Source organism: Penicillium digitatum, chromosome 4, assembly GCF_016767815.1.
Source record: "Penicillium digitatum chromosome 4, complete sequence".
NCBI lineage: Eukaryota > Fungi > Ascomycota > Eurotiomycetes > Eurotiales > Aspergillaceae > Penicillium > Penicillium digitatum.
Window position 1 is genome coordinate 1,355,585 of NC_089387.1, and position 26,136 is coordinate 1,381,720.

The 26,136-nt window shown below is 47.7% G+C and overlaps 7 protein-coding genes across 7 annotated transcripts; 4 read left to right on the forward strand and 3 right to left on the reverse strand.

Moving 5' to 3' along the window:
- Positions 1-638: 638 nt before the first annotated feature.
- Positions 639-2,833, forward strand: Pdw03_0453 (Six-hairpin glycosidase-like; the record flags this gene model as incomplete). The annotated part of the gene is made up of 3 exons (XM_014674875.2): positions 639-2,403; positions 2,477-2,541; positions 2,618-2,833. The coding sequence occupies 3 exons, from the start codon at positions 639-641 to the stop codon at positions 2,831-2,833; spliced, it is 2,046 nt and encodes a 681-aa protein (XP_014530361.2).
- Positions 2,834-3,269: 436 nt separating this feature from the next.
- On the forward strand, positions 3,270-5,906 carry Pdw03_0454 (Six-hairpin glycosidase; the record flags this gene model as incomplete). The annotated part of the gene is made up of 3 exons (XM_066099605.1): positions 3,270-3,587; positions 3,648-5,342; positions 5,415-5,906. The coding sequence occupies 3 exons, from the start codon at positions 3,270-3,272 to the stop codon at positions 5,904-5,906; spliced, it is 2,505 nt and encodes an 834-aa protein (XP_065957332.1).
- Positions 5,907-6,621: 715 nt separating this feature from the next.
- On the reverse strand, positions 6,622-8,541 carry Pdw03_0455 (MFS monosaccharide transporter, putative; the record flags this gene model as incomplete). Its single annotated transcript, XM_014674874.1, has 5 exons — positions 6,622-6,867; positions 6,931-7,007; positions 7,059-7,404; positions 7,458-7,930; positions 8,019-8,541. 5 exons carry the CDS (start codon positions 8,539-8,541, stop codon positions 6,622-6,624), a joined length of 1,665 nt encoding a protein of 554 aa, XP_014530360.1.
- Positions 8,542-9,379: 838 nt separating this feature from the next.
- Pdw03_0456 (ER membrane protein (Pkr1), putative) lies at positions 9,380-9,871 on the forward strand (the record flags this gene model as incomplete). Its single annotated transcript, XM_014674873.1, has 1 exon — positions 9,380-9,871. One exon carries the CDS (start codon positions 9,380-9,382, stop codon positions 9,869-9,871), a length of 492 nt encoding a protein of 163 aa, XP_014530359.1.
- Positions 9,872-10,452: 581 nt separating this feature from the next.
- Pdw03_0457 (Anaphase-promoting complex subunit ApcB, putative) lies at positions 10,453-13,269 on the forward strand (the record flags this gene model as incomplete). The annotated part of the gene is made up of 2 exons (XM_014674872.1): positions 10,453-10,944; positions 11,005-13,269. 2 exons carry the CDS (start codon positions 10,453-10,455, stop codon positions 13,267-13,269), a joined length of 2,757 nt encoding a protein of 918 aa, XP_014530358.1.
- Positions 13,270-13,880: 611 nt separating this feature from the next.
- On the reverse strand, positions 13,881-15,271 carry Pdw03_0458 (Taurine catabolism dioxygenase TauD/TfdA; the record flags this gene model as incomplete). Its single annotated transcript, XM_014674871.1, has 4 exons — positions 13,881-14,244; positions 14,313-14,573; positions 14,639-14,904; positions 14,969-15,271. 4 exons carry the CDS (start codon positions 15,269-15,271, stop codon positions 13,881-13,883), a joined length of 1,194 nt encoding a protein of 397 aa, XP_014530357.1.
- Positions 15,272-24,063: 8,792 nt separating this feature from the next.
- On the reverse strand, positions 24,064-25,590 carry Pdw03_0459 (PIF1 helicase; the record flags this gene model as incomplete). Its single annotated transcript, XM_066099606.1, has 4 exons — positions 24,064-24,660; positions 24,991-25,425; positions 25,497-25,512; positions 25,574-25,590. 4 exons carry the CDS (start codon positions 25,588-25,590, stop codon positions 24,064-24,066), a joined length of 1,065 nt encoding a protein of 354 aa, XP_065957333.1.
- Positions 25,591-26,136: the final 546 nt, after the last annotated feature.

Here is a 26,136-nt window from a genome sequence, read left to right on the forward strand (position 1 = left end):
TCGTTATTTCACTAACTCACCATTTCAAGTTTCAATTTTTCCGAGATTGCTGGTTTGAACGGTTTAGGAGGTCTGGGGAATCTTCTCCGGTTCGGATTCTCATTGGTGGACTGAAACCTCCGGCCTTGACTGGGAGATACTTGTGAAAGCCCAACCTCTCTTGATCGGGGTTTATTACTCGGTGGTCTCGGATTTGACACAGCTCGTGGTTGACAGAAAAGGCTAGATATTTACTAGTCTCAATGTGAGTCTATTTAAGAAACGACAACTTATCTCTGGTCAAACTCGCCAAGTTTATCTCTAATGAAGAAGCCCTATACCCACTCGGCATAGCCATGACCTCAGATCCAACCATTATCATCATCATGTCGTGGTGTCTCCAATCAGTTCCGGGAATGATAAATGTCGGAGGATGCGGATGATAAGTGACATTGTGAGGCATTGTATCTACCTCTCTGTTTCCACTTCTTCTTCCACTTCTTCTTCTTCTTCTTCTTCATCATCTTTGTCTTATTTTTGTCCATCTTCCATCTTCTTTGGGTCGATGCTGCAAAAATTGCATTGGATCTTTATTAAAAACTTCCACGGTATTTTAAGCTGGCACTGGATCTTTTTGCCATCTAGCTCGCCTTGTCATCATGAGTGAACCTTTGTACAATGCCATTGAGGACTATGGCCTGATAGGGGACATGCACACCTGTGCCCTGATCAGCAAGGCCGGTAGCTTGGATTACATGTGCTGGCCAGTCTTTGACTCTCCCACCGTTTTCTGTCGCCTGCTAGACGACAGAAAAGGAGGGTTCTTCTCCGTGAAGCCCTACAAGACGGTGGTGGATGCCCACAGCAAGCAGCGGTATCTTCCATACTCCAACCTGCTTGAAACCAGGTGGACAAACGAGGATGGTGTCGCGACATTGTTGGACTACTTCCCCGTCACACCTAAGAAGGGTGCGCAGTCATCCCGGTTGTTGTCAGGATACTGTCCCTGCAATGAACCGGGCACCAATCGCTTCAAGTCTGGACTGCAGCACTCGGGTCTGATCAGAAAGCTGGAGTGTAGCCGTGGCTCGATGGAGTTGCAGGTGCAGTTGTTCCCGGCTTTTAACTATGCCCGAGAGTCGCACAATACCCGTGCAAAGCTTGAAAACGACTTGTCCAAGCACCGGCTGCAGACCGTTCACTTCGAGAGTGAGACAGAGCGGCTGCAACTGGAAATCTTTGCCGATTCACGGGAGCCAGATAAACTTGGCTTCCCCTCAGCGTCTTTGAAACTGGAAGAACGGGACGGTCTTCGTGGCCGCGGATTTGTAGCCTGGATCCGTCTGTCGGAGGGTCAAACTATTCATCTAGTGTTGCACAGTCCTGAAAAGGCTGTTCCCAGCTCGGCCACCATGGCAGCCTACCTCTTGAAAATGGAAGAGGAAACTTCTGACTATTGGACCGATTGGACACGCAAGTGTGCCTTCCGTGGTCATTACCGAGAGACAGTCGAGCGCAGCCTCCTCATTCTGAAGCTGCTGACTTACAAACCGACGGGTGCTATTATCGCGGCGCCCACCTTCTCGCTCCCCGAAAATGTGGGAGGCGCCAGAAACTGGGACTATCGGTACTCCTGGGTGCGTGACACAGCATTCACGTTGTACGTCTTTCTCAAAATGGGATACAGCCAAGAAGCGGAAGCGTATGTCAACTTCATCTTCGAGCGAGTCTTTCCGCATGCTTCCCAAGACCTTGATCCCAACAGCAAAAAGCCCTTCTTGCCGCTGATGTTCACGATCCGGGGTGAGTACGATATCCCCGAGGTGGAACTGGACCACCTCGAAGGGTACAAAGGCAGCAAGCCTGTTCGAATTGGCAATGCTGCCGTTTTCCACACGCAGCTGGACATTTACGGTGAATTGTTGGACAGTATCTATCTGTACAACAAGCACGGAAACCCCATCACCTATGATCAATGGAATTCTATCCGGCGTATGATCAACTACGTCGTCGGTGTTCGGAACCAGAAGGATATGTCCATTTGGGAATCGCGTGGCCAGATTCAAAACTTTATCTATTCGAAGATCATGATGTGGGTGGCTCTGGATCGCGGAATCCGCCTTGCGGAGAAGCGTGCTAGCCTGCCATGCCCCGATCGCTTTGATTGGATCAGGGTTCGTGATGAGATGTATGATGAAATCATGACCAAGGGGTACAACGAAGAGCGTGGCCATTTCTGCCAGAGTTATGAGAGTACTGAGGTCCTAGATGCGTCTATCTTGATTGCACCCTTGGTCTTCTTCGTTGCGCCCAATGATCCGCGATTCATCAGCACGTTGAAAAGGATTTTGCAAAGCCCCGAGAAGGAGGGTTTGTCCAGTGCCAAGATGGTGTTCCGATATGACCACCAGAAGGCCAATGATGGTAGGCATCTGTGCTCCTACAACTTTTGGCTTATCAAATCTCTAGGATAATTACTAAGACTCATGTTGCACAGGTATGACAGGAGGCGAGGGTGCCTTCATCATGGTCACCTTCTGGCTTGTTGAAGCCATGGCTCGTGTATGTTTATTGGAACTACACCCCAAAAAGGAAACAAATTGAAGGATGCTAACCAGTGTTGAAATTGGAAATATAGGCCGCTAAATATGATGTGCCTATTCCAAATATCTGGAAACTCGCGCTTTCGCACTTTGACAACATCCTGTCCTACGCGAATCACCTGGGAATGTTTTCTGAAGAAGTGGCTATTTCTGGTGAGCAGATGGGTAACTCGCCACAGGCTTTCAGTCACCTAGCCTGTGTTAGTGCCGCAATAAATCTGGGAAGAATTGGACGAGTTGGTAGTGATTAGAGTCACCTCCCCACTCCAGTTGGTGGCAGCTATAGACTGACTATTGTCACTGCTGGTTTTTGGGGGAAAAAGAATTTTCGATCTAGTTCTATAATATTTGCTTAAGAATCAGAAAACAAAATGCAAATTGGTTCCCTTTTCGTTCCGTCACAATCTATAGGCAACATTAAAGAAGATAGCAAAGATATTCTTCACGTCCTGGTTAATCATCACAACTGCTTATGTAACGGAACAGTTGATCACCCGGGAGCTCCAGGGAGGTTACCCCAGATTCCCTTTATCATCATCTTGGGCTGTCTTTGTGCAAAATAATCATATCTGAACAGAAAAAAACCAGGGGGGTGTTTCTCTTCAGCTTCTAGCTTGAAATGTTCTTCGCCACCAACCCATCGTGCCTTACTACCCCCGTGATCTTACAGGAATCCCCACTTGTCTAATGGCAGGCGCCAGCTTGGATTGGCCTGATAAGCCCAACGCTGATGTCGCCCTGCCATCGGATGAAGAGGACTTAATTTCCAGCCCAAGCACTGCTTCAAGGGAGCTTGAAGGCGCTGCCAAGCAAAATATGACACTGGCTTTGGGGAAGCGGCGCGTGGAACAAGAGGGCTTGTATCAATCCTCCGAACAGGATGCGACTCCAACACTTCCCCGCACCGAAGGCCCAAATCAAGCCCTTTCAGAACAGCAAATGGATAGCAATCCTTTGCAGCTGCTGGACTTGCCTTTGGACATTTTGAAAGAAATCATTAAAGAGGTAACACAGGTTCTCCCCGCAAGTCGTGAATAGATAGCTTACAGTTCTGGTGTACAATAGGTGACCCATACGACTGACCTGACTTCGCTCGCTCTTACTTGCTCTGCTCTTCATTCCCTAGCTATTCCGCACATGTACTCCCGTTTTGACATCGTCTGGCCCGAGTCGCTGAACCCATCAACAGATGACTACTCTGGGGTGGATGCTCTGTCTTATGGTCTTTCCACATTGGTCATGTGCGAGGATGTATTCAATCGGCTGCCGCGGTTTTCATCCGACCAAGTCAAATATAGCTGTTTGAATTGTGGTTGCGGTAACCTCCACCAGCCAGACCCGAACCCTAAGGGCAGCGGAGTTCGGTTCCAGTCGAGACGAGGCAATAACTATGCACAGTATACCCGCACATTCTCTATTGGAAATGGCCCACTCAGCTGGGTACAAGAATACTCGGTGACCAAAGAAGTGGGTAAGATGCTAGGGACGCTGGTAGCCCTAGCAGTTGCCCGGATGGTGAATCTCGAAGCATTCATTTGGGACATGCCGACTGGAGTGGTCCGTGAAATTTGGCTGGCGCTTGCGTCATTAGCAGATCGGCCAGGACACGATTGTCGCCTAGAGCGTGTTTGGGTGCGCTGGCATGACAATTCAGAGAATGCTTTGCGCAGTTCTTCAGCAGTGGCAACGAGGCTCTTCCAAAAGTACAAACACGTGGAACATCCTTCCTTGTCGGTATTGCCTCCGCTCAAGAGCGTAGCTGTTCTTGACATAGATGAACCAGCCTATGTGGAGGAGCTGGAACTTCTCATTGATCGGTCACGCCACCGTCTGTCCGAACTCCGAATCGGTATTGCCGAAAAGGCCCATATGAGTGCGTGGCTGCTTTGTAGGAAGGAGTCTGAAGGCTCAACGAGTTGGCCTAGAGCCGATGGTGTTCTTGGCATCTTGATGCGGCGGAATCTAGACAACAAGCAGGACAATACCGTCATCGCCTCCCCTGAAGATAAGTCGCTGTCATCCGAGAGTCCAATAAGCAAGTCTCCAACCTCTGCCAAGAGCATAGTTTCATTGACTACAAATGGCGAGCAGCAGTCTTCCAACACCACTAAGGACAAGAAGTCCCCGCCAAGCTCTAGTTTGCCTAACCGGAGTGCCCGCTCATCGCTACCTTCCTATAAATCCGACTCTGAGATACTTCATCTTAAAGTGCTCGAGCTGGAACGCATACCTCTTTCTTTGCCAACACTATTGCCGGCTATTGACTGGACTGGAGTGACTACTCTCACCATTATGCGATGCGAGGATCATGAAAAGCTGTGGAGGGCTCTACGTCGCAAGTATGCTCCTCCTACGATGCCGACAAAACGCCCACGGGATGCAGAGCACCGAGCAAGTGCCAGCTCAGCTGAATATTCGCTAAATCTGAAGCAAATTCGTACGGACACTGTTTCGCCTTATCTTATGCTGTTTATCAAGGATGCGCTGGCTCCAAATACATTGGAAAGTGTTTATTTGCATGAAGCCCCAGGTCACGAATCTGCTGTGCAGATCGACGCCATTTACAGGCATATTCTGCGAAAGCACAGACAAAGTCTGCAACAGGTGTTGATTGACGCCACTGACCGTATAATTGGCACCGGATATTCAGGAACGCGATGGCACAAGTGGATTTTCAACCACGACATGGTTTCATTTGTCACAAGTGGAAAGATGCCGCAGTTGAAAGAGTTGGGAATGGCGATGCACTATAGCGATTGGGTAAGAGAGCGACCACTATTTCTGAAATTGTCGACCAGACCTCAGGGACTTGCGCTAATGAAGACTTCGCAGCATTTCTTCCTCCAGAGATTGCCGAATATGCCCCAGCTTCGTGCCTTGTATCTATCACACATTCGCCATGTCGTCCACCGCGACTTGAAAGAGCTTGCGCTGCAAGTTTTGGATATCGTCAGCATACGTCCGGAGCTGAAGATCGCCTACATCGGTCTCCACGTCAAATGCTACCAAATTCTTGAAGCCAGACATGACGATAACCCACTAGATTTCGACGACCACCCTGCGATTGATCCTTCTCCGACGCACAGCGAGGATGAGGATGAAGGCTGGGCTAATCCCAACCACGCATCCGATGAAGACAGCGATGATTCCAACGAAGACGGCTCCGGGGCAGCTGACACAGAGCTCATTTCCAGTGACCTGGATGACTACGACACCGAACCCGACGAAGAACAGAGTGCCTCACGGATTCGGTACCGGCTACAGGAGATTTTATTTTACGATGAAAAAGTATCCATTTTCAAGGCGCGTCACGGTGTTTTGTGATCTTATCTTGGCTTGCATTCTGTACGCACATCTGCCATTTGTGGTGTTTAAGGGAGAACAAAGAGGTTACAGGAGATACCATGGCTGTTAAGTTTAGCACTAAGGTTAATTTGGCCAACCTTTGAAATGTCACTTTTTTTTTGAGTATAAGCTTATGTTGCATGGGCCACTCCAAGTGGGTCACAGTTGAAAACACTAACCCCATCTCTAAACTCGATCTCTGTCGGGACTCGCCGTGGTTGATGGAATCCATACCGTTCAAATCAATTTTCGAAACCGTTGATGCTCAACAAAGTTGAGAGCATCTCTTCAATATCACTTGAAGAAATTAATCATCAGGAAACAGTTTTGCGAGATGGGATTCTCTATGTTTTGGTGTACAAAAAGGCTTTAGCTTGTGAACTAGGACAAAAGTAATTTTACTCTCTTTGCATAGAGACTGATATGTTAAAGTTGCATAGACAATCTCCTAGAATGTCGCAGTACACACAACATGTACTATGTCAAAATTCAGGGTTGTTGCTATTAAGATTATGCTTTCACGGATCTAGTCGGACCAAGTTGGTACCGAGTGGGGGATCGATTATCTGTTCTTCACGCGTGCAAGTTATGTTGTCGTAGAATTTCTTCGTTAATGCCAAGTAAGGCCAGCTAATGAGTCTGTAAGGGTGTGCGCTAGTGTTTAATGCTTATTTTCATGGCAAGAAAGATTAGTTCAGGCAAACTCGTGATGTGCATTCTCATACTGGGCACGAATCAGTTCGGCCATGATAACACGCCTCTTCATCTTTTCTTCTTTGCTAGCCTTGTCTTTGAATACACGATCCATCTGCTCGAGAGTTCGACCTCTGGTTTCTGGTACAAAGAAGTAGGTCCACACTCCGGCGAGCAAGCAAAAGATGGCGAAAAAGACGTAGGCACCGTATCCGGTGCCTTGGACGAGAGGCGGGGTGATGAGACCCTACAAAAATAAGCAGCATACTTTACACACCGAGTGACCAGATAATGGTAACGAGAAACTTACAACGACGAAGTTGTTGAGCCAGTTGGAGCAAGTTGAAAGAGCAACACCCTTGGCGCGAAGGGAAGAAGGGAAGATTTCTGGCCATGTCAGATTAGGCATTAACAGGAGAAAAGGAGAAAGTTAAATACTGGAAGGCATCACCCACGGGATAGGACCCCAGGTAGCCCCAAAGGCAAGCATGTAGAACAGTAGGAAGGCCACACTTGTCCAACCTTCTGCTTTGTGGGATGGCCAATCCACGGAGTAGATCCCGAACAAAGCAGCAATAATGATGTGAGAGATAGCCATGAGAGCTGCACCACTTAGGAGCAACTTGCGGCGACCAACAACATCCATGGTCCAGATGCTGCTGGTGACACCCACCAACTGCACAACGTTAAGAACGCCGGACATGATAAGTTGCATGCTTGTGTCAAGACCCATCGTCGCAAAGATGGTTGGAGAGTAGTAAATGAGAGCGTTGATACCGATGAACTATCCTTATGATCAGTATGGCTCACTTTTCTCTACACACAAAGAACTCTCACCTGTTGGAAGAATCCCAGTCCAATGCCAATGTGAGTACGGCGCCAGCAGCCCTTCCTGAAGCAATCGGTCCACGACGAAAGCTCTTGCAGAATGGAGTTCTTTCTACCGCTATCTTGCAGATCTGGATGGTTTTCTCTGTTCAATTGCTGGTGGAAGCGCACTTCGGCTTGGATATCCATAAGCTCCTGGCGAACCCGTCTGTCAGATGCTGGCAGCGTACGGAGTCTGCAAAGACTGTCAAGGGCTTCCTCGTCACGGCCCTTTGAAGCCAGCCAACGGGGTGAGAATGGAAGAGCGTAAACTCCAGCAGCGAGTACAAAGCCCGGAATTAACTGGAGCAGGAAAGGGAGGCGCCAGGACCATTCGCCGACCATGTATTGTGTGCCATAGGTCATCCAAAAGGCAATCACAATGCCGAGCACAATGCACCATTCTTCGAGAACCAAGAGGGTTCCCCGGCACTCGGGTGGACCTATTAGGATAGAATTAAAATCAGTATTTAGATCACATGTGTGAGAAAGGAGGGGGAAAAAAACCCCTCTACGAATAAGAGGACACACTGATTTCGAAAATATACAATGGTGCAACCATAGACAACATTCCGATTCCGACACCACCAATCAGCCGAGCCACCGTCAACATAGGATAGCCAGAGGCAGCAGTTTGCAGCACAGAGCCAATAGTGAATATAGCAACAGCGACGAGAATTGAATACCGTCGCGAGATCTTGTCGGCAATCCAGCCCTGGTTGAGAGCACCAATCAAAGCTCCCAGCTCAATCATCGCCGTCAACAGTCCTTTCGCAAAGCCTGAGCCCGGATTCCCCTCGTCAATCCGCGGGAATTCCGTCAAGAACTGGTCCATGACTAGAATAACCGATATGACACCTTGGTCATAGCCAAAAAGTAAACCACCCAGTGTTGAGCAGGCGGCACAAAGAACCACAAACGGGTTGGCTACTAGACCTCGCAGACCGGGTGGGCCATAGGGCTCGCGGTCTGAGGCAATGTCGATGGCAGGGTGAGAGAAGCTTTCTACCGCTAGACCCGATGGTTTTTTTATAGCGGGGATGCTATCAGCCATTTTGAATGAAGATTGAAGAAACTCGAAGATTAATTTTCTCGATTGAAGTAGCAGACGCTCTGATATTTAAACCCCTGCCCCGGAAGCCCTCCAATGATTACACCCAGTTTCCCCAGTTACCCTAGGATAGTACACAAGGGTTGTTCCCTCCGTGAATCGGGGCTGATCTGAAGCCAGGGGGGATCCCCGGTCAGAAAAGCCAATGAGGGCAAAGGTATGAGATGCAAGTCGGGGTAGAGGAGGGAGTAGTAAACGATTCAGCCAGCAGGGGTTGAGCAAGATCGACACGATTGCGATTGTGGGGGAAACACAGAGAAGAAACAGAATAGCACGTCCCTTCGTGGCCATTGGTATTCATGGATGTTTCAACTTTCTCTTGGGTACTCGGCCTTTGAGAAAGAAAAGGCCCAACTATGTTTCTGGTCAGACTGCGCACGTATACTAAGGATGCATACAGGTCATGTCACGGAAGATAGACAGACTTGTGTAGGGGAAAGTAGATCCGTTTTTGAGCCATTTGAGCCATAGACAAGTCCTTTCTATTCATGCCCATAGAGAGACTGTTGAAGTAGTTTTATAGGGATCACTACAGTTAGTTCATCACACGGGATGCTTCAGATGACGAAATTTGCCAACTTCACCGGGCAGTTCGGGCATTTTTGAGCATTTTTGGGCAATTGAAGCCATGCAGTTGGGAAGTCAAGTGACTACAAACCGATTTATCCCAAAGACATACCTGAGCGGTGTCCATTCCGCCTATCTCTCCCCCACGGATTCCAGTTCCTGACCCCACCTCACAACCTGCGACCTTCGGATTTCCCACTTCATTTTGAAAATCATGGCTTCCTTTATGGAGGACCTGTGGTCTAGCATCTTCACCCCAGGACCTACACCAACCCTTCTGCTCGCGACCAACGTCACCTTCGCCGCCCTCCAGCTTCTCTTTTTCGCCCTCCTCTTAGCCACCTATAGCGTTCACTTCGTCGCCCTATCGATCATCAGCGCTGGATTATGGTGGTCTATCAACTGGTTCGCCGTCGAGGTGCGACTTGCCCAGCAGGCGCAGGAGGCCGAGAAAGAAAAAAAAGAGGACGCGAAGACGCGGAAGAGTCCCGCTGTTGGAGAAAACGCCGATAGCGAAACGGAGACCGAGGCCCTTGATTCCAAGAAGACAGATGAGAAGTCTATTGCTGTCGCGACCGGGAGTGCAACGTCCGGGTTGCTGCCCACAGTGCGCGATCCTAAGAAGCGGCTCAGCATGTGTGGTGAGGGGTCCGGGTATGGAAGCACGGATAGTGAATGGGAAAAGGTTGATGATACTCAGTCATGAGGGATACCTGGCACTTGAGGACACACACACACATTTTGCTTTGAGACCTCCACACCGTCGCCTCGGCGGAACACAGTTGGACACTGCATGCTTGCCAGGTCCCGGACCTCTCAACGAATGAATGTAGGACGCATTTATAGTGATACAGACTCTATGGCGACCTTTGCGTGCCTTGGCTGGAATTTGAGTTGGATTTTGGATTTGCATTCGTATATACGCAATGCCCTCTTGTCTGCCTATTTCGGAGCGATACCCCACAAGATGTAGATGGCGCAATTTACAGCAGCTCGCGCTTGGTTTTGATTTTGTTAGGAACTGAAGATTCTTCTTCTCTCTGAATACATCCACTAACACTAACATTCACGTCTATTCCGTCGACCGTACAAAAACCAGAGTAAACTAACCGGGTAGAGTTGAAGCTTCAAAGCATCCACGTGACCTCCATGCAATCCAAACATTGAACTCCTATCGCAACATAACAGAGCCAACCATTGGAGAACGCGACTGAAGCAGCAACCATAAGAGAAAAAAAAAAACGTCAGCGAGCTGCCTCTCACAATGCCCGATGTCCCTTGATCAAAATGCTCTCCACCGTACCCCTCAATGTGGGACGTAGGCGCGTCTGCGTCTCCGTCTTCTCCCCCGCGTCGCTTGAAGCTCATACGCAAAAGTCGACCTCGGGGTCCCAACGCGAACATACACCAGTCGAATCATTTCTAGAATCAGCCGACTCCGCGTCGACTTTTAAAGCAGACTCGCAATCAACCTCATTCGCGACGATTGGGGGATCGACGGACGCTGCATCCCCAGAGGACGACACGTTTAACCAGGCACAGCAGACGGCGAAAGAGTTTCTATCAGTGCCTAATCTTGGCTTCGAGTTGCTTTACAACTCTCGGGACACCGATGGAAGTCAGGTGTTGAAAGAATGGAACCGGCTCAGCCCTCCGTCGAGGGAGACGGCCGAGGCGCTGGAGTATCTTATGCGAATCTCTCCATGGTCGTTGTTTGAATGGTATGGGAATGATATTCGGAGGCATTTTTTGGTCAACATTCGGACTGGGCTATTTAAGGTATGGATGCTACACGTCATTTTGAATTTGGTTGGCCTGTCCGTGCTAACGGTCTTGTAGCTGTTGAAGTCCCCCGAAGAAGATGGTCTGCTCCGGACGATCGTGAACTGCTTACAGCTTGCGCGTCGAATTTATCTTGCTCCCGTCGTGCACTACCTACTTCCGTTGATAGCTACTCCACACCAAGGAGGGTTCTTGGCTCAACTACAGCGTACCTTTAATACGGTCGTTCAATACAGTCTACCATGGAAGAAGATTTCACCGCTTCTCGCCAGAGAGCTTACGAAAGATGCTGTGATCATTTTAGGCATTGATACCCTGGACGAAGATTCCGATGTGGACAGAATGAGTCTCGATGGCACGGAGATGGAACGGGCATACTCGGTCTCATACAAAGAATGGAGGCAAGAATTACCCGAAGTCCAGGCACATATGATGGTTGAGGGCGAAGATGGCTCCGTAACCATTGCACGGGATCGACTTTTGGCGTTTCTCAATGCGCTACAGCTGGTCGGGCTTGGCGGCGACCAGGCCCAGAAGGTGTTTGCCAATGTGATGAACATCATGATGGGAGACTTTATCCGTGCCGCGTACGCCGGTGAATGGGACTCGCCCTCGACTGCGCCGCAGCACCTAGAACAATGGGTTGAAAATGTCTATGCACGGCTCGCTGTGCAGGTCCTGGCCATCATCCACTCTGACCCCGCGGGAGCCCAATCCGGGGCAATAGAAGTGGGCTTCCGTGACGTAGAAAAGTGGCGAGCGATGGGTATCGCCCGGCTGGGAAAGCTGCGAGTTAGTGAGCTCTTTGATGTGGTTGTTGATTGGCCTGCAAGCGGCGGGGCTGTGGAGGATCTGCGACGTTTCACAAACTGCTCGTCTGGAGCACGATTATATGTGACGAGTTTCTTTTCTGCTAATTTGCTCCAGCGCTTGTTGCATCCCGGTGCTTCTACAGTCGAGATCTTGCAGGTTTACATTTCGATCATTCGAGCATTCCATATCTTGGACCCCAAGGGTGTTCTGCTAGACCGTATCGCTCGACCGATCCGGCGATACTTGCGAGACCGCGACGACACCGTCAAAGTGATTGTTAGTGGTCTATTGGCAGACCCCGCGGCAGCCGATGGCCCGACAGCTACCGGCGACACCTTGTCAGAGCTGGCGGCAGAGCTGACCAAGGTCCACCAGCATTCCATGCAAAACAACATGAGTGAGCTCGACTATGACGATTTGTACTGGATGCCCGATCCAGTGGATGCCGCTCCCGACTACAGAAAGTCGAAGAGTGTAGATGTCATTGACAGTCTGGTTAGCTTGTTCGACTCTAAAGAGACCTTCGTGAAAGAAATGCAGACGCTTCTCGCGGGCCGCCTCATCCAGAAACGCCAGAACTACGACCAAGAGATTACTGTACTAGAGCTCCTGAAAGTCCGATTCGGGGATTCGGCACTACAGGCATGCGAGGTGATGCTGAAAGATATCGCCGACTCGCGACGTCTCGACCTCACCATGCGGAATGATCAGATCTTTTCCGGAAATCGGAAGCAAGCGGGCGTCGGAAAACTCCACGCCAAGATCCTATCACGCTTCTTCTGGCCGGAGTTCCAGGAACAAGAATTCAAGGTTCCCGATGAAATCACTAAACTGCAAGAGCGGTACGCGGCTTGCTTCGAAAGGCGCAAGGACTCGCGTAAGCTCATGTGGCGTAACGCCTTGGGGCAGGTCACCGTCGAGCTGGAGTTAGAGAACCACACCTTCAAAGACGAAGTGACAACCTGGCAAGCAACTGTAATCTATGCCTTCCAGTCAGACTCGAACGAACCTGCCACAAGAACAATCCCGGAACTCGCCGACGAGCTTGAGATGACACTTCCCCTCGTACGTAGTGCCTGTCTCTTCTGGGTCAGCAAGCGCATCCTGACTGAGGTTCACCGTGACACCTTCCGCGTGCTGGAAATTCTCCCCACAGAAGATGAGGAACACTATGCGCACGCAGCTGGCGACGTCAGCGACGCCTCAGACAGCGAAGCAGGCGATACGGCCAACGCAGCCGCAGCCGCCGAAGCAGCCGCCGCCGCAGCAGCAAAGGAATCCGCCGAGGCGGCTGCTATGGAGAAAATGAATGTGCACTGGCAGTTTATTGTGGGCATGCTCACGAATCAAGGGCCTATGGCTCTGACCCGTATTGTTATGATGTTGACGATAGCCGTGCCTGGTGGGTTTCCATTCAGCAACGAGGAGTTGCGCGAGTTTCTGGGTGGTATGGTTTCGAAGGGCAAGTTGGAGATTGTTAACGGGGGGAATTACAAGATCGTGCGTTAGCATCAGCTACGGGGTTGTCTGCCGGGCATGACCTTTTTCCTTTTTTTTTGGCGTTGCTGGAACAGATGTACAAAATACCCTTTGAAGAATATGATTTTATGAATGATCGATTGGATTAATTTGGTAAATTCATCCAACGGAGGCTCTTCGGCTTCCCTTTTTTTTTTTGCATACATCGTGTTTGTGGCCTTTCTCCAAGGCCCCCTTTCTTCATACTCCTCTTCCTCGCCCCATCGAGCAACTTCACTCGCATCTAAGCAATTTGACTCATGTTCCTTCACAGTCCTTAAACCACATAGTTTCCGTTTCGCTTGAACCTCACGGTAGACTTACAACAAATAACACATCCTCTGGGTCACGAAGGGCTATCTCTGGGGAATGGAGAAGTGACTGGCTCAACGAGCACGGTTATCAGTTCCTAACGGACAGCGAAGAGCCTCGGAAAAGTACAAGAAGACCTGAGGGTTCCGTCGAAGCACCAATCAGACGGTCCTACCATTAGACTAGCAAGTCTCAGACAACATGGAGAAGAAAGTAAAAGAAAAAAAAACTAACTGAATAAAGGTATCATTCAAATCAATAAGCCCCGCAAGCAAACCCGAAACCAAGCTTCATTCCGCATCCAAAAGCGCGACAGGAGCCTGGTCATCAACCTGAATCCCACCCCTCTTCTTCTCATTGCTATCCCAGAACGGTAACTTCCACCCACCCTCACTCTCGGGCGTCGCCAGCCAAAGACGCATAAGATGGCGGCGTGGGGCGGGGGGCGCATGATCTGTGTACGCGGTGCGGGCATGCAGAACGTGTGCATTTGATAAGAACTGAATATCACCAATATCGAGGATCATATGCAGCGACAAGCGCACGCAGGTTTCTTCCAGCACGCGCAGGGCTTCTTGTTGTGCGTTGGACAGAGGGGGAATGATTCCTGCGTCGCTGAAGCGGCTGAGGGAGCGGACATAGTATGGGTCCCATCTTGGTTTGTTATTAGATGCGATGATTGATAATTGGGGATGGAAATGGAAGATGATTGTGGGACTTACTTTGTGTAAACGCGGCCCTTCTCGCCGCGCTCGAGGTACACCACACTGGTGCGAATGTAATCTTCCTGACCCTTGCTTTTCTCACCCTTGCGGTCGAAGTACCAGATTGGTTCTGTGAGGGTCTTGAGGACATCTGGGCGTTCTACGGCGAGAGTGTTGTAGACGTGGTGGGAGGAGACGAGGTCTGATTCGCCGCCTTCGAGGGCCTTGGCGATGCAGAGGAGACCGACGATGTCGGAATCATCCGCGTGGAAATATTGGCTAGGATGAGAGGGTTAGTTTATTGTTCGTTTGGTCTTGTTTGATTCGCCGGAGACGAAACTCACCGAGCATTGGTGCGGTAGATGCGCACTTTGTCAATCTGGGTCGCGTCCTCGCCGAGATCCTTAACATGGCCGAGGACGTGGCCGCGGCTGTTTTGACTGACGAAGTAGCCGAGATATGTGCCGAGACCCATATATGCCACGGCGGACTTGTGGTTACCCCATTTCTCGACGGGGAAGCCCTTGAAGAGGATGAAGCCCTTGCCGTCGAGAAGGTCTGCGCGCAAATCTTGCAGGTAGGTGGCTAGAGTGAAGAGTTGAAAGTTGGTCTATTGGAATAATGATCAGTTTCAGTTTTTCAAGCTTTCTCGATATGGAGCCTATTGTTCTCACCTTGGAGATTCCGGTGAGCGGAATCTTGGATGCGAGGAAAGCATCCGATGCTGTGCTCAGCTCATCGATCTGATCCTGGGTGAAGATGTGCGTCCATTTTTCAGGGTTCTCGCGGTGATCCTCGGCCTTCCAGACTGTTGGGCCATCGATTTGTTTAGGGAACTTTTCAAAGGGGATAATGTGGTCGTACAACGGGGGATGTTGGCCGGTGGTTTTCAGTCCATCTGGGAACAGATCCCATGAGATCGGCCCTGCGAGGTCGTGTGGGGCAATTGGAAGAGAGGAGGTAGCAGCGGGAGCCATGATGGTAATTAAAGATGGGAAAATGATAGATGAAGCAAAGGGGTGCGGGGCGTTTGGTCATTTATATCTCGACAATTCTATGTAAATGCTGAGCAACGTAGTGGGCAATATGGCGTGACGAGGTTTGATGATTTGGAATAGCATTCTAAGCATTTCCGTGTATCCCTAGTATTCTTATATAGCGCAATGAGTGCCACTAAAGAAAGCTGATTGGGGGTTGAAGGGCCGGGATGGCGCAATGTGCGGGGTGGGATGTTGTGATGGCAGTGGGGGATCACGTATGGCTTCAATATATTTTAAAGGTACATTGGGGAAATAGGAACGATGGAAGACCGGAAGACGTTAAATGTCGATATCGTTGTGAAGTGGTGATAAAGGCAAAATGATGTTAGGTAGGTAGGTAGATATATTTAACGTCCGGCAGGGAGCAAGCGAAAGCTTGCTCCCGCGACCTCCCATGGGGTATTGGGACGTGCAGTGCTATGGTTTCTATAATACAAAGATCTTTCTCCACAGATTGAAGTTCATGCATTCGTAAATGCGAGGGCTGAGTAGCCAGTTGATGACGGCTGTCTCCGACGTGTGAGCCGGCCATCATGGGGGTGAGGGTCCCGGGGGGTCCAGGTGTGTGGTGATTGGCGGGTGCCAAAAGACTTTGTTGAGGAAACAAATGAAGGAGTTACCTCGTGCAGACCCGCGAGTAGAAGCTTGTGAGCTCCAGTAGTTCAACAAACTGCTTGGGGTCCAGGCGGCAAAATGATGTTGAAACCAGGGCAAGGTACAAGATTCTAGTCCCTTTTTCACATAATAACAGATTTCTTACGCTCGTGCACATCTCTAACATCCAACCAGTCACAGTCTCGGCCGACAGTATGAGGTTATCTACTGTCCTCTGGCACAACATATTCTGACCACGACCGATCGTATTGGTAGTCGCGCGTGTTGTGCGTGGTGCATGAGCCAGCTGGTTGGGTTGATTTAGATCCTAAAGAGGCAGTGCTCTAGGCAGATCATATCGATCAGCCCTGGAACTCTCATGCACATATCATTAATCTATCGGGCGAGAGGCTTGGGGTTTCTACACGTTTGGCCAGAAATATGGGTTGGTCTTAGGGCTTGGGGAAACACATGGTAATCGTGCCAAGCGCCCAACACACTTTCGTGTATTGGTGCGCCCCACTCAACGATAATTTTCGAGGTAGTAACTGCATTCAACTCCATATTAACATATTTCCACTATTACTATCTCTTACCGCCATTAAAGCTTCAAACTTAGTATTAGCTAGATCCCTAGCCTTTTAGGCCTAACATATAGCTTCTAAATCCTTAGTATATATATATATACGCTTTTAACTTTTTTGAATCGGCCTCTCACCTATGTCGTTCCCGTATATATTCTTATCTATTCTTCGTCTTCGATACCTTTCGATCAAGAAGACGGTCTCGTCGATTAGCATCGGCTTGATGGTTAGGATTCGGCTTCGGTTTCTAGAGAATAGCAGTAGGTATCGGTACTGCCATTTTGCTTACTATATCGTCGAAAAGTGTCTTCTCGTCCGGCTAGATCATTCGGTATCGACGGCAGTCCAATAGGATATCATTTTCTATAAACCATTTTCTTCCGAGAATCATATCGTACTTTCCGAGATCGGCAATCAATATCGGAACTTACTACTATATCCTTCCGTCCACATATATTGTAAGAAAGGTGATATATATTATCGGCTTGCTAAGCTTCCCGTTAAATCCTCGAATAGGACATTTGTCACGGTGTGAACCGTAATGCTTAGTAAGAGGAAGATCACAGCACGTGATCTCCGACCTGTTTATCTGAACTTCGGTTCTAGATCCTGTTGTAGCTCTTCGAGCTACGTCTTGTATAATAGCCTGCTCCTGCCTGTACCTGTCAATTGGAATCTGATCTGTTATGACCTGTCCCTACTAGCCATCTCCTATCACACCGTCCTGCCAGCCCGCACCCTGACATAAATAGTAATTAGAGGCTATTAAACTAAAGTAATATTAGGCTATAAGTACTTACTACTAACCCTCACTTTTCGGCTATTTTTAGGTTAATGAAAAGCATCTTAGGTTTCTAACGCTTTTTCCTAGATAGGATTAGGGTCTTTTTAGCGCCTACTAGTTTTACTACCGCGCCTATAGATATAGGCGCGTAGTAGTGTTACGCACTGCCTAACTGGTCACAGTTATGTTAGAAGCTTTCCTGATAATACTTGCCTGTGCTGGTCCTCCAACGCCAACGATCTGTCTCTCAACCGAGCTGTTGCTGCGCACAGTCTTATTCCAGCCTAAGTCCTTTTGAGGGTATCGAGGAACGATGCCAGGTAGAGCGCCGAGTAGATCGATACCGCGGTATTGGTCTGCTCGTAGGTGTTGTCAAGTGATTAGACTGCGGCATATCCGCTCCAATGGATATCAGATCGATCCTTATATCCGCAATTTGCGGATATTGGATATGAGTTGATATCCACATCCGCACTGCGGATATGAGTTTATATCCATATCCGCACTAGCATAACTCTCGCTTACTTTCCCCCTTATAGCCTGTCACATGATCTTAATGCAGCTTACCAATATTTCCTTACCACTGAAATAAACGCATGTTTGGTCCTGACAGAACCAACCCCTTCAATCGACAGTCGGCCCTTTGAAATTTTAGGAAATAGACATGTATCGAAGGTCTCCTTATACAGTATTTGTAGGTGGTGTCGTAGTTTTCTTAGTCCAACGTTTTCATGTAAAGGTGGCCGTAGATTAACGATTTTGTGGTAAATTACATGTAGAAATATATATTTAACTACTGTTAACTATGATAAACTTCGTAGGAGATAGAACATGGAAAATCAAAACCTTTATTATTGGATAAGTTCGTTCGATTTTAGGCTCAAATAAAAGCTAAGAGTCCCAGCTGTCTACTGATTATTTTCTTAATCCGTTTTGACTACTAGAACTTGAGAAACCCGAGATAAAAGTTCTCAAAATGCGGACTTTGCGAGTTTCGATGTCTTGCGGATATCTTGTGGATATCCACAAAATATCCATAAAATATCCGCAAGATATCCTCAAGATATCCTCAAGATATCCTTAAGATCCGCAGGATATCCTCCAATTATCCGCACTAATATACAATACAGCCAATCATTTAGGTAAACCATATCGAAAGTAAGTCTAAGTCAGAATATCCTAGTACGTTTACTTTACCCCTGATTCAGGGGCCCTGAAAACCTCTACTAGTTTAGATGTAAGCTTCTCTGTTCTTTTAAGCACCCTACTACACTATATATTATAATTGTTAACTTCTCAATGTCTCAATCACAGTTCTCATTCACCAATTCGGATGTGGATTTAGCTTCTGATCAGATTTATCCTGACAACTTCTCTGATTTTTTGGGTATCCAAACACCGGTCCCGATATCGCCGACTCGTTTAACTCGTTCAACTTTTGCGCCCTTATCCCTTACTCGTGTTGGACCTCCCCTTCAAAAGCACTGGGTTTTATATCCATCTGATTCTATATGTGATGACATGGAGGACGTACGCAATAAATTCGTTAGTTGGTGGCTTACAACCGAGTATGGATCTCAGTCTGATATTAAGAATACAATTCGATGGGAATCAAAAAGCAAATCGGATATCTGGGACAGCTTCTACCAGGTTGCGAATGACAAAAATGGAAAGCCGAAGGTTATGTGCAAGGCATGTCTCTGTACAATTGGCCATCCAAGATTCCGGCGTGCTGGTTCTTCGCCTATGACAGCGCACCTCAAAACTGGCGCATGTTCAAAAAAAAGTGGCCTAAGAATCGACCAGCTTATCAAAAGAATGGTATGTCAACCAGGGTACTTAACTGGCGTTACTACAGTGGTTAAGTTCTTTACAATTTAGCAGCTAACATTGAGTACTTTAATCTAGCCAGGTACCACTAGTATATCATTAACCCAAGACCGTCTCTCCGATGCTATTCTGAGATTCATTTCGACTGCAAATCTACCCTTTCGAGTGATCGAACACCCCCAATTCCACCGCATGTTAGAGGTTGCTCAACAATCATCCACTAAACTTACAATTCCATCAGCACGAACCATTCGACGTCATCTCGATATAACAATCCAGAATAACCAGAAGGGGATTCTACAGAGGCTTCCAGAGGGGTGTCGGCTATCAATAGCCTTGGATTGCTGGACTTCTCCTTTCCAGCAGGCCTTTATGGCTATCACTGGTTACTTTATCGATCATAACTGGGATTATTGTGAGATTCTTCTAGGCTTTGAGCCTCTTCATGGCTCCCATACTGGTGAAAATCTCAGTAAAACCGTGACCCAGATCCTAACAGAGCATGGTATCTCGGATCGTGTCCTATCAGTGACTACAGACAACGCAACCAACAACAATACTTTGATGCAGAGTGTCCAGGACCACCTTCAGTCTCAGCATTCATCAGATCTCTCAATCTTCCGCGTTCCATGCATCGCGCATGTGATCCAGCTGAGTCTGAATGAGCTTCTTGGGAAGCTTAAGGCAGTGCCAAGCAATAAGGAGATCGAGTTAGAGTGGTCCGAGGAAAAAACCCACTCTTTCCAGAATAAGCGCAATACCTCCGGCAGTATCCAGATCACATATACATTGAAAAAGGTATATCTTCTACCCCTAGATCCTTATAATGGCTAGACTAATAAAAGTATGGAAGATCCGAGGACTAGCAGTCTTTATTAATGCAAGCCCACAACGTCGGGAGGCATTTATAGCCCTTCAGCCGGAGCCTGCATTGATTCCAATCCAAGATGTTCGGACACGATGGAATTCAACATTTCTGATGCTCAACCGTGCCAAGAAGCTCCAGCCATTCTATGATCAGTATTGTACTGATCATCAATATCTTTATTTCAAGCTCGATCAAGAAGAGTGGCGTCAAGTCGAGTATCTTCTTCTTCTGACAAAGCCCTTCTTTGATTTCACAATGATGCTATCAAAGACAAAGGATATTACCGCACACAATATCTACAGTATCTACAATAAGCTTTTCTCTCATCTCGATGCAGCCGAGGCGAAGCTTAAGAATAAAGGTGTGATCTGGAAGAAACGGATGTTATGGGCACTCCAAACAGCAAAGAAAAAGCTCTCCAAGTACTAAACTGCCACCGAATACGAGCCTTATGGTGACATCTACGCTCTAGCAACAATCTTCTCTCCATCAAAGAAGCTCCGGTACTTTTCCTCGACTGATTGGCAGGGCGATATTGATTATGCGAATCGTTATCAAGAGGTCCTGAGCCGAGAGTTCGATCGATATAGGAAGATGCTTACGCATGATACTAATGACCCAGCGGTACTGGAGACTTCTGGAGTAGCCATCGATGAGAATGATGACTGTGATCTTGATGCTGCTTGTGCATCCCAGAACCAGCCATTGGAAGAGCTTACAAAACCAGATGACGACGAGATTGCACGATATCTTGCTCGTGGAATTGAGCGACAGAAACCTCGACTTTTCTGGAAGGAATATGAGAAGAGCTTCCCGACCCTAGCTAGGATAGCAAGGGACATTCTATCTATCCCTGCTAGTGGTGCTGGTGTTGAACGACTATTCAATTGTGCTCGTGATATCTGTCATTACCGTCGTGGTCAATTGAAGCCGAGTACAATCCGTGGCCTGATGCTGCATCAGTTTGCTACCAACTTTGATCTTCGGCAAGAGGAGCTGGAGATTATCAAAGAGCATCTATCTCAAAGTGAAGCTGCTTTGCTAGATCAAACTCGGAGATCATTACCACAGCTTGAGGTCTTAGAGCCTATCAGTGATAACGAGGAGGAGGATCAAGAGACTGGACTCGAGGCTACCCAGCACACTGAGAGCGGTGATAATGACTCGGATGATGATAGGGCTGAGCGATGTAGACGGGCAAAAGGAAAACAACCTCAAAAACGACCATGCGAGGCTGTTGAAGAGGATGATGAGCTTCCAGAGATGCTGGTCGATGGGAGTATTCCAAGTCGTTCAGGGCGGATTCGAAAACAGCCAAGGTTACCAGATGGCTTCCAGTTAGATCTGTAAATAGCAAATAGGTCCTAGAAGATTCAAATTCATAAAACCCCCCAAAAAAGCATAGACTGAATTTCTGACCGTGGTCAAAGACTAGATTTGCGACCGTGGTCAGAGATTCCAATTGTATACTACTATAAGTAGAGCAGTGCTTGACCTTCCACCCATAATTTCTGACCGAGGTCAGAAATTATACTTACCTGGTGATATTCAACAACCTCGAGTACCAAGTATTACACGAAAAATACATAGGAATGTATAATAATAATGCATACCCCTTGAGGTCACGAGTCTAGGCATGTTTGTATTGTTTGATATCCATTGGATATCCGCAGATATCCAATGGACAAGGTTTTGGGCCGCGCATAGCGCGGCCTCCCTCCCTTGCTAAGCCCTTGTACATGGAAAATTAAGCTAACAACATATATTAGAGAAAGAACAACCACAATTCTGCCATTTTTAGTAAGTTATCTCCTTTCTCATGGTCTATCCATTATAGTCTTCTCTTTTGGAGCTTGGAGACCTAATTCTATAGGGACTTTATAGCCCTTGTACATGCAATGTCAGGTATATCCTCCGTCTTCTTAAGAAGGTAATTGTGTAACCCAGTCAATTTGTATATAGCACAGATACATGTCAATGAAGAAAAGGTAGGCATAGGTCAAATGTCGGTATTTTTTTAAAAGTATAGAGGGTAATGTAAGCATATTGTTCTGCAGTTGGCTACATTACATGCTACTCGGCGTTAAGTCATTGGGAATAGGGATCCCGACGCCTTAACGATGAGCAAAGACCTACAGCTACATACCATGATAAGGACCAACGTAAGTCTACATCCACGCAATGAATACCCTATACATATCCCAACCTCGCTAACGGCGCTTACGCCTCTTAGACGTGTCGTCGGTCTCGGTTTCAACTGCAATCTAACGGTCAGCATGACCATCATTATCTGCAGTGGCCGTGGATTTCCTTGACTTCCGGGACTTCTTCTTCTTCCTCTCCGGTTCTGGGACTGGAGAAGGAGAACGCCGCCGTTTCGGGGACTCCGGAGGTGGAGACCCGTCTATTGACGTAGGATCATAATCATTATAAACGGAAGATTCACCTGGAGAAGAAGGTATAGAAGCCGCTCGGATTTGTGGTGAAGGTGTATCCTGGCGAGGGGAAGGGCTAGTAGTGGGGGATTCATTACGTGATATGGTAGTCCTAGGGGTTGAGGGCTTATCTGGCATTGGAGCCTCGGACATGCCTTCACCGAGCGCACGGCGACGACGTCGGCCTGGTATAGTCGAAACGGAAGGTATAGCGGCCTTCGCTGTGGACAGTGCCCTAGACAGAAAAGAGAGAGATGAAACTACCATACAGAGATATTGCTGGTTCTGGTAGGTACTATATCTAACCCAATCACCTGAGGCCTGGAGCTGCCTCCTAGGAGCTGGTGTGGGGAAATTCTGCCAGCGTTCGGTTTTCGGCAAGGCACAGACAACATTGAAAGAAGTCAACATCTCAGGCTTATTATCCAGGGCACGGGACCTCTCGTTATTGTACACAGTGGTACTAAGAACGAAGATACGGTTACCGCTAGGATCAGTTGTCCCACTGGTAAAAGTACCAATGAAAGATAACGAACCATTGGCCATAGCAGGTGCGTATCTATCGTATTCCGAATCATTAGGGTCACCAGGAATACTACAATAATATAAGTGGAAATTTATAGAGCGGAGAGAGATTGATATATACGGAACGAACTGGTCTGCACGCACAGAGACACACGGGGCGCCGTTATCGGGTGTACGGATAGATGGTATACCCTAAACAATTGCTACCGCATCATCTTCCACCGGTTACAGTAATCGACTGTGAGAGGGAGGCCATCTAAGGGATTAATCATATCCGAAGATGAGGGTATGTCGGCCCTTGAGATGAAGTCAGACAACTCATCCTGATAGCCTTTGGGTCTGCAGGGGAGCTACCAATCATAACAATCCCCGCAAAGAAACAATGTGTATTCTACGTAGTAGCTGAAGAAAGAGGGCCTGAGGTACTCGATATATTGAATGATAAAGTAAATGAGAAAGAAAGATAGGTTGAAGATAGAAAGTAGGGGACAATAGAGGTTTTATAAATATAAATATAAAAGAAGAATTGTTCAGTTTATTCCGGAGACCGGAAAAAAGAAAGTACGGAATTTAAAGATCATCCTTTATCATAAAACACAATGTCGAGTAAGAGATATATGTACTCAATAAATGTAGTATACTATACTCTTCTACCTAAAGTTAAAGCTCGCCGACGGCTTGCTAATGTGCGAGAGAGGGGGACCCTGATATCCTGAGAACCTGGTAGTTGTAAAAAGGGGGCAAAAAACCTCACGGTAAACCACATTGTTCATAACCTTTTCAATATTCTCGGGATGTAAAAGGACCTATACCTGACTTGCGTCCGATGAGCGGGAGAATGCAATATAGAGCTGGCCGTGCGCAAAAGGAGATATACGGAGATCGAGGCCTACCCTAGCAAGCGATTGACCTTGTGATTTATTGATAGTCATAGCAAAGGCTAGCCGTATTGGGAACTGCACACGATTAACTATAAATGCATAGTCATTGTCCTTTGAGGTCAAGGTGATAGGGAAGATCAGGCGCGTTTCCCCAAGGCATGAACCACTCATAATTGATACCTCAAGACATCGAGGACGGATATTGGTCACAATCATACGGGTACCATTTCAAAGGCCGTTACGCGGATCGATATTCCGAAGCAGCATTACCGGAGCGCCCTTCTTTACGCGAATATCACCTAATGGGAAACCACTCGGAGATAGAGTGCGTAGATATTGCGGTGTTAAATCTTCCCGTAGATCAATATCAGAATTGAGACCGGCACCAAGGTCACATGAGTCTGATGACTTTAAACTCCATTCTTCGGTTGGGAGAAACGGAAGAATAGACTCATTAAAGGCATCAACATCAGTATTCTTTGTTGTTAGAATAGCGCGCTCCGCAAAGAACCGACAGGAACGTGAGAGAGTTGTAGGATCGGCCACATTAGCTAACCGATGCAAGTCATCTTCGGGATAAATTGAGTCCACAAATTTATCTACCTCATAGCCTGTATTTGGGAGGAGACAATCTGGTACCGGAATCAACCCCTCCATCGCTTCATCCGTACAAAGCTGGGAAAGCCATTGGGCGAGGGAGACATTGGCAGGATTTATTGAGCGAAGGCGCATATTTTCAACCAATGAGAGAATTTGGATTGAAGAATCCCAGACATAGGCAAACTGTAGAGTGGATTGAACAATCGAGGCGCGGGTATTACTACCCTGAGGACCAATTGGTAGCGTTTGTTGGAAGTCACCGCCAAAGACTGTCGGAATACCACCAAAGGGTAGCTGGCTTGCCCCAGGGTAGTCAGTTTCGCGAATATCACGAAGCATCCTATCCACCGCATCAAAAACATCCCGATGTGTCATAGGAGTTTCATCCCAGATGATCAATCGTGTCAGAGAAATCAACTTTGCCGCCGCAGTATGTTTTGCAATGGAACAGGTACTGGCCTCATCACATGGCACTGGGACACGGAAGCGTTTATGTGCGGTACGACCACCTTCAAGGAGTAGTGATGCAACGCCGGTAGACGCCACACATAGTACCGCAGCACCAGGGGAGCGCCATCGGAAATACGAAGCTAGCGCGTGGTAAATAAAAGTTTTCCCTGTCCCACCAGGACCATGTAGGAAGAAACGGGCATTGTTTGGGTCTCCCTCGACCTGCCGGACAATACTATCAAAGGCAGCCTTCTGACCTTCTGTCATAAGGTGATATCGTTGTTCAAAATCACTGCGTTGCTTATCCAGATCGTAGGATAATTCCTCCTGAACCTCCTCATATTGAACAGTAAGGATAGAGGCCCAATCATTGATAGGGTAAGGGAGATCATATTCCTCTAACGTCTTATCAGAGAATGCGAGATCCTGCTGGATATACCAAAGAGCCAAGTCCTCATTTGATTTATCGTTAGGTGGGTCGAACTGGTTGGTTAACCGGCGAATGCGAGGAGGAAGATCATCGCCGAAATGCTCCTTGAACTTATCCCAGATTTGACTTGCTAAAGAACTATCCAAAGGAGCATTTAGGATAGCGGATATAAACATCATACGGAGAACTCTGCCAGTCTAAAAAAAGGTTAGTCTTAGATAGCTCAAGGGAGGGAGGTGGATTAAATATTTTGTATACCTGAAAGTGAATGGCATCTTCGAAACATTTAATCCACTCATCATTTTGTCGAAGGAGACCACGGGCCTCACATGATTCCTTGAAAGTAGGATATATAACCCCATTATATGTACGAAGGTCTTCGTAACCTGACGGTCCTGGCACAGACATCAAGAGATAGCGTAGGAAATAGACATCTCCTAGGTTAGGACGTAGTGGATGAACACGGCCAATTTGCATCTCACTGGAGGGTTGTCGAGGGTGCCATTTCTTCTGGCGGTAGACAAAATGACGTGGGAATTCTTGGTAGATATATCGTGGAGAATCGGGATTCTCTATATACCAACGGAAGAACTCGGTCAATGGGGTCTTCGAACTATTCAAGAGCTGTTCAAGCTCATTGTCACCTAAGGTTTCATCAAAGATAACAGATTGCCGGTCCTCAAGGTGGACAACCAAAGGTAAGACAGAAGGTTTAATACACTCAATATCAAATTCCAGTAAACGCCAGACAGCCTCAGATGATCCAATGTATCGGCCGGAGATCAAGTCCTTTGCCTCATTTAGCGTCAATTCCGCAGTAG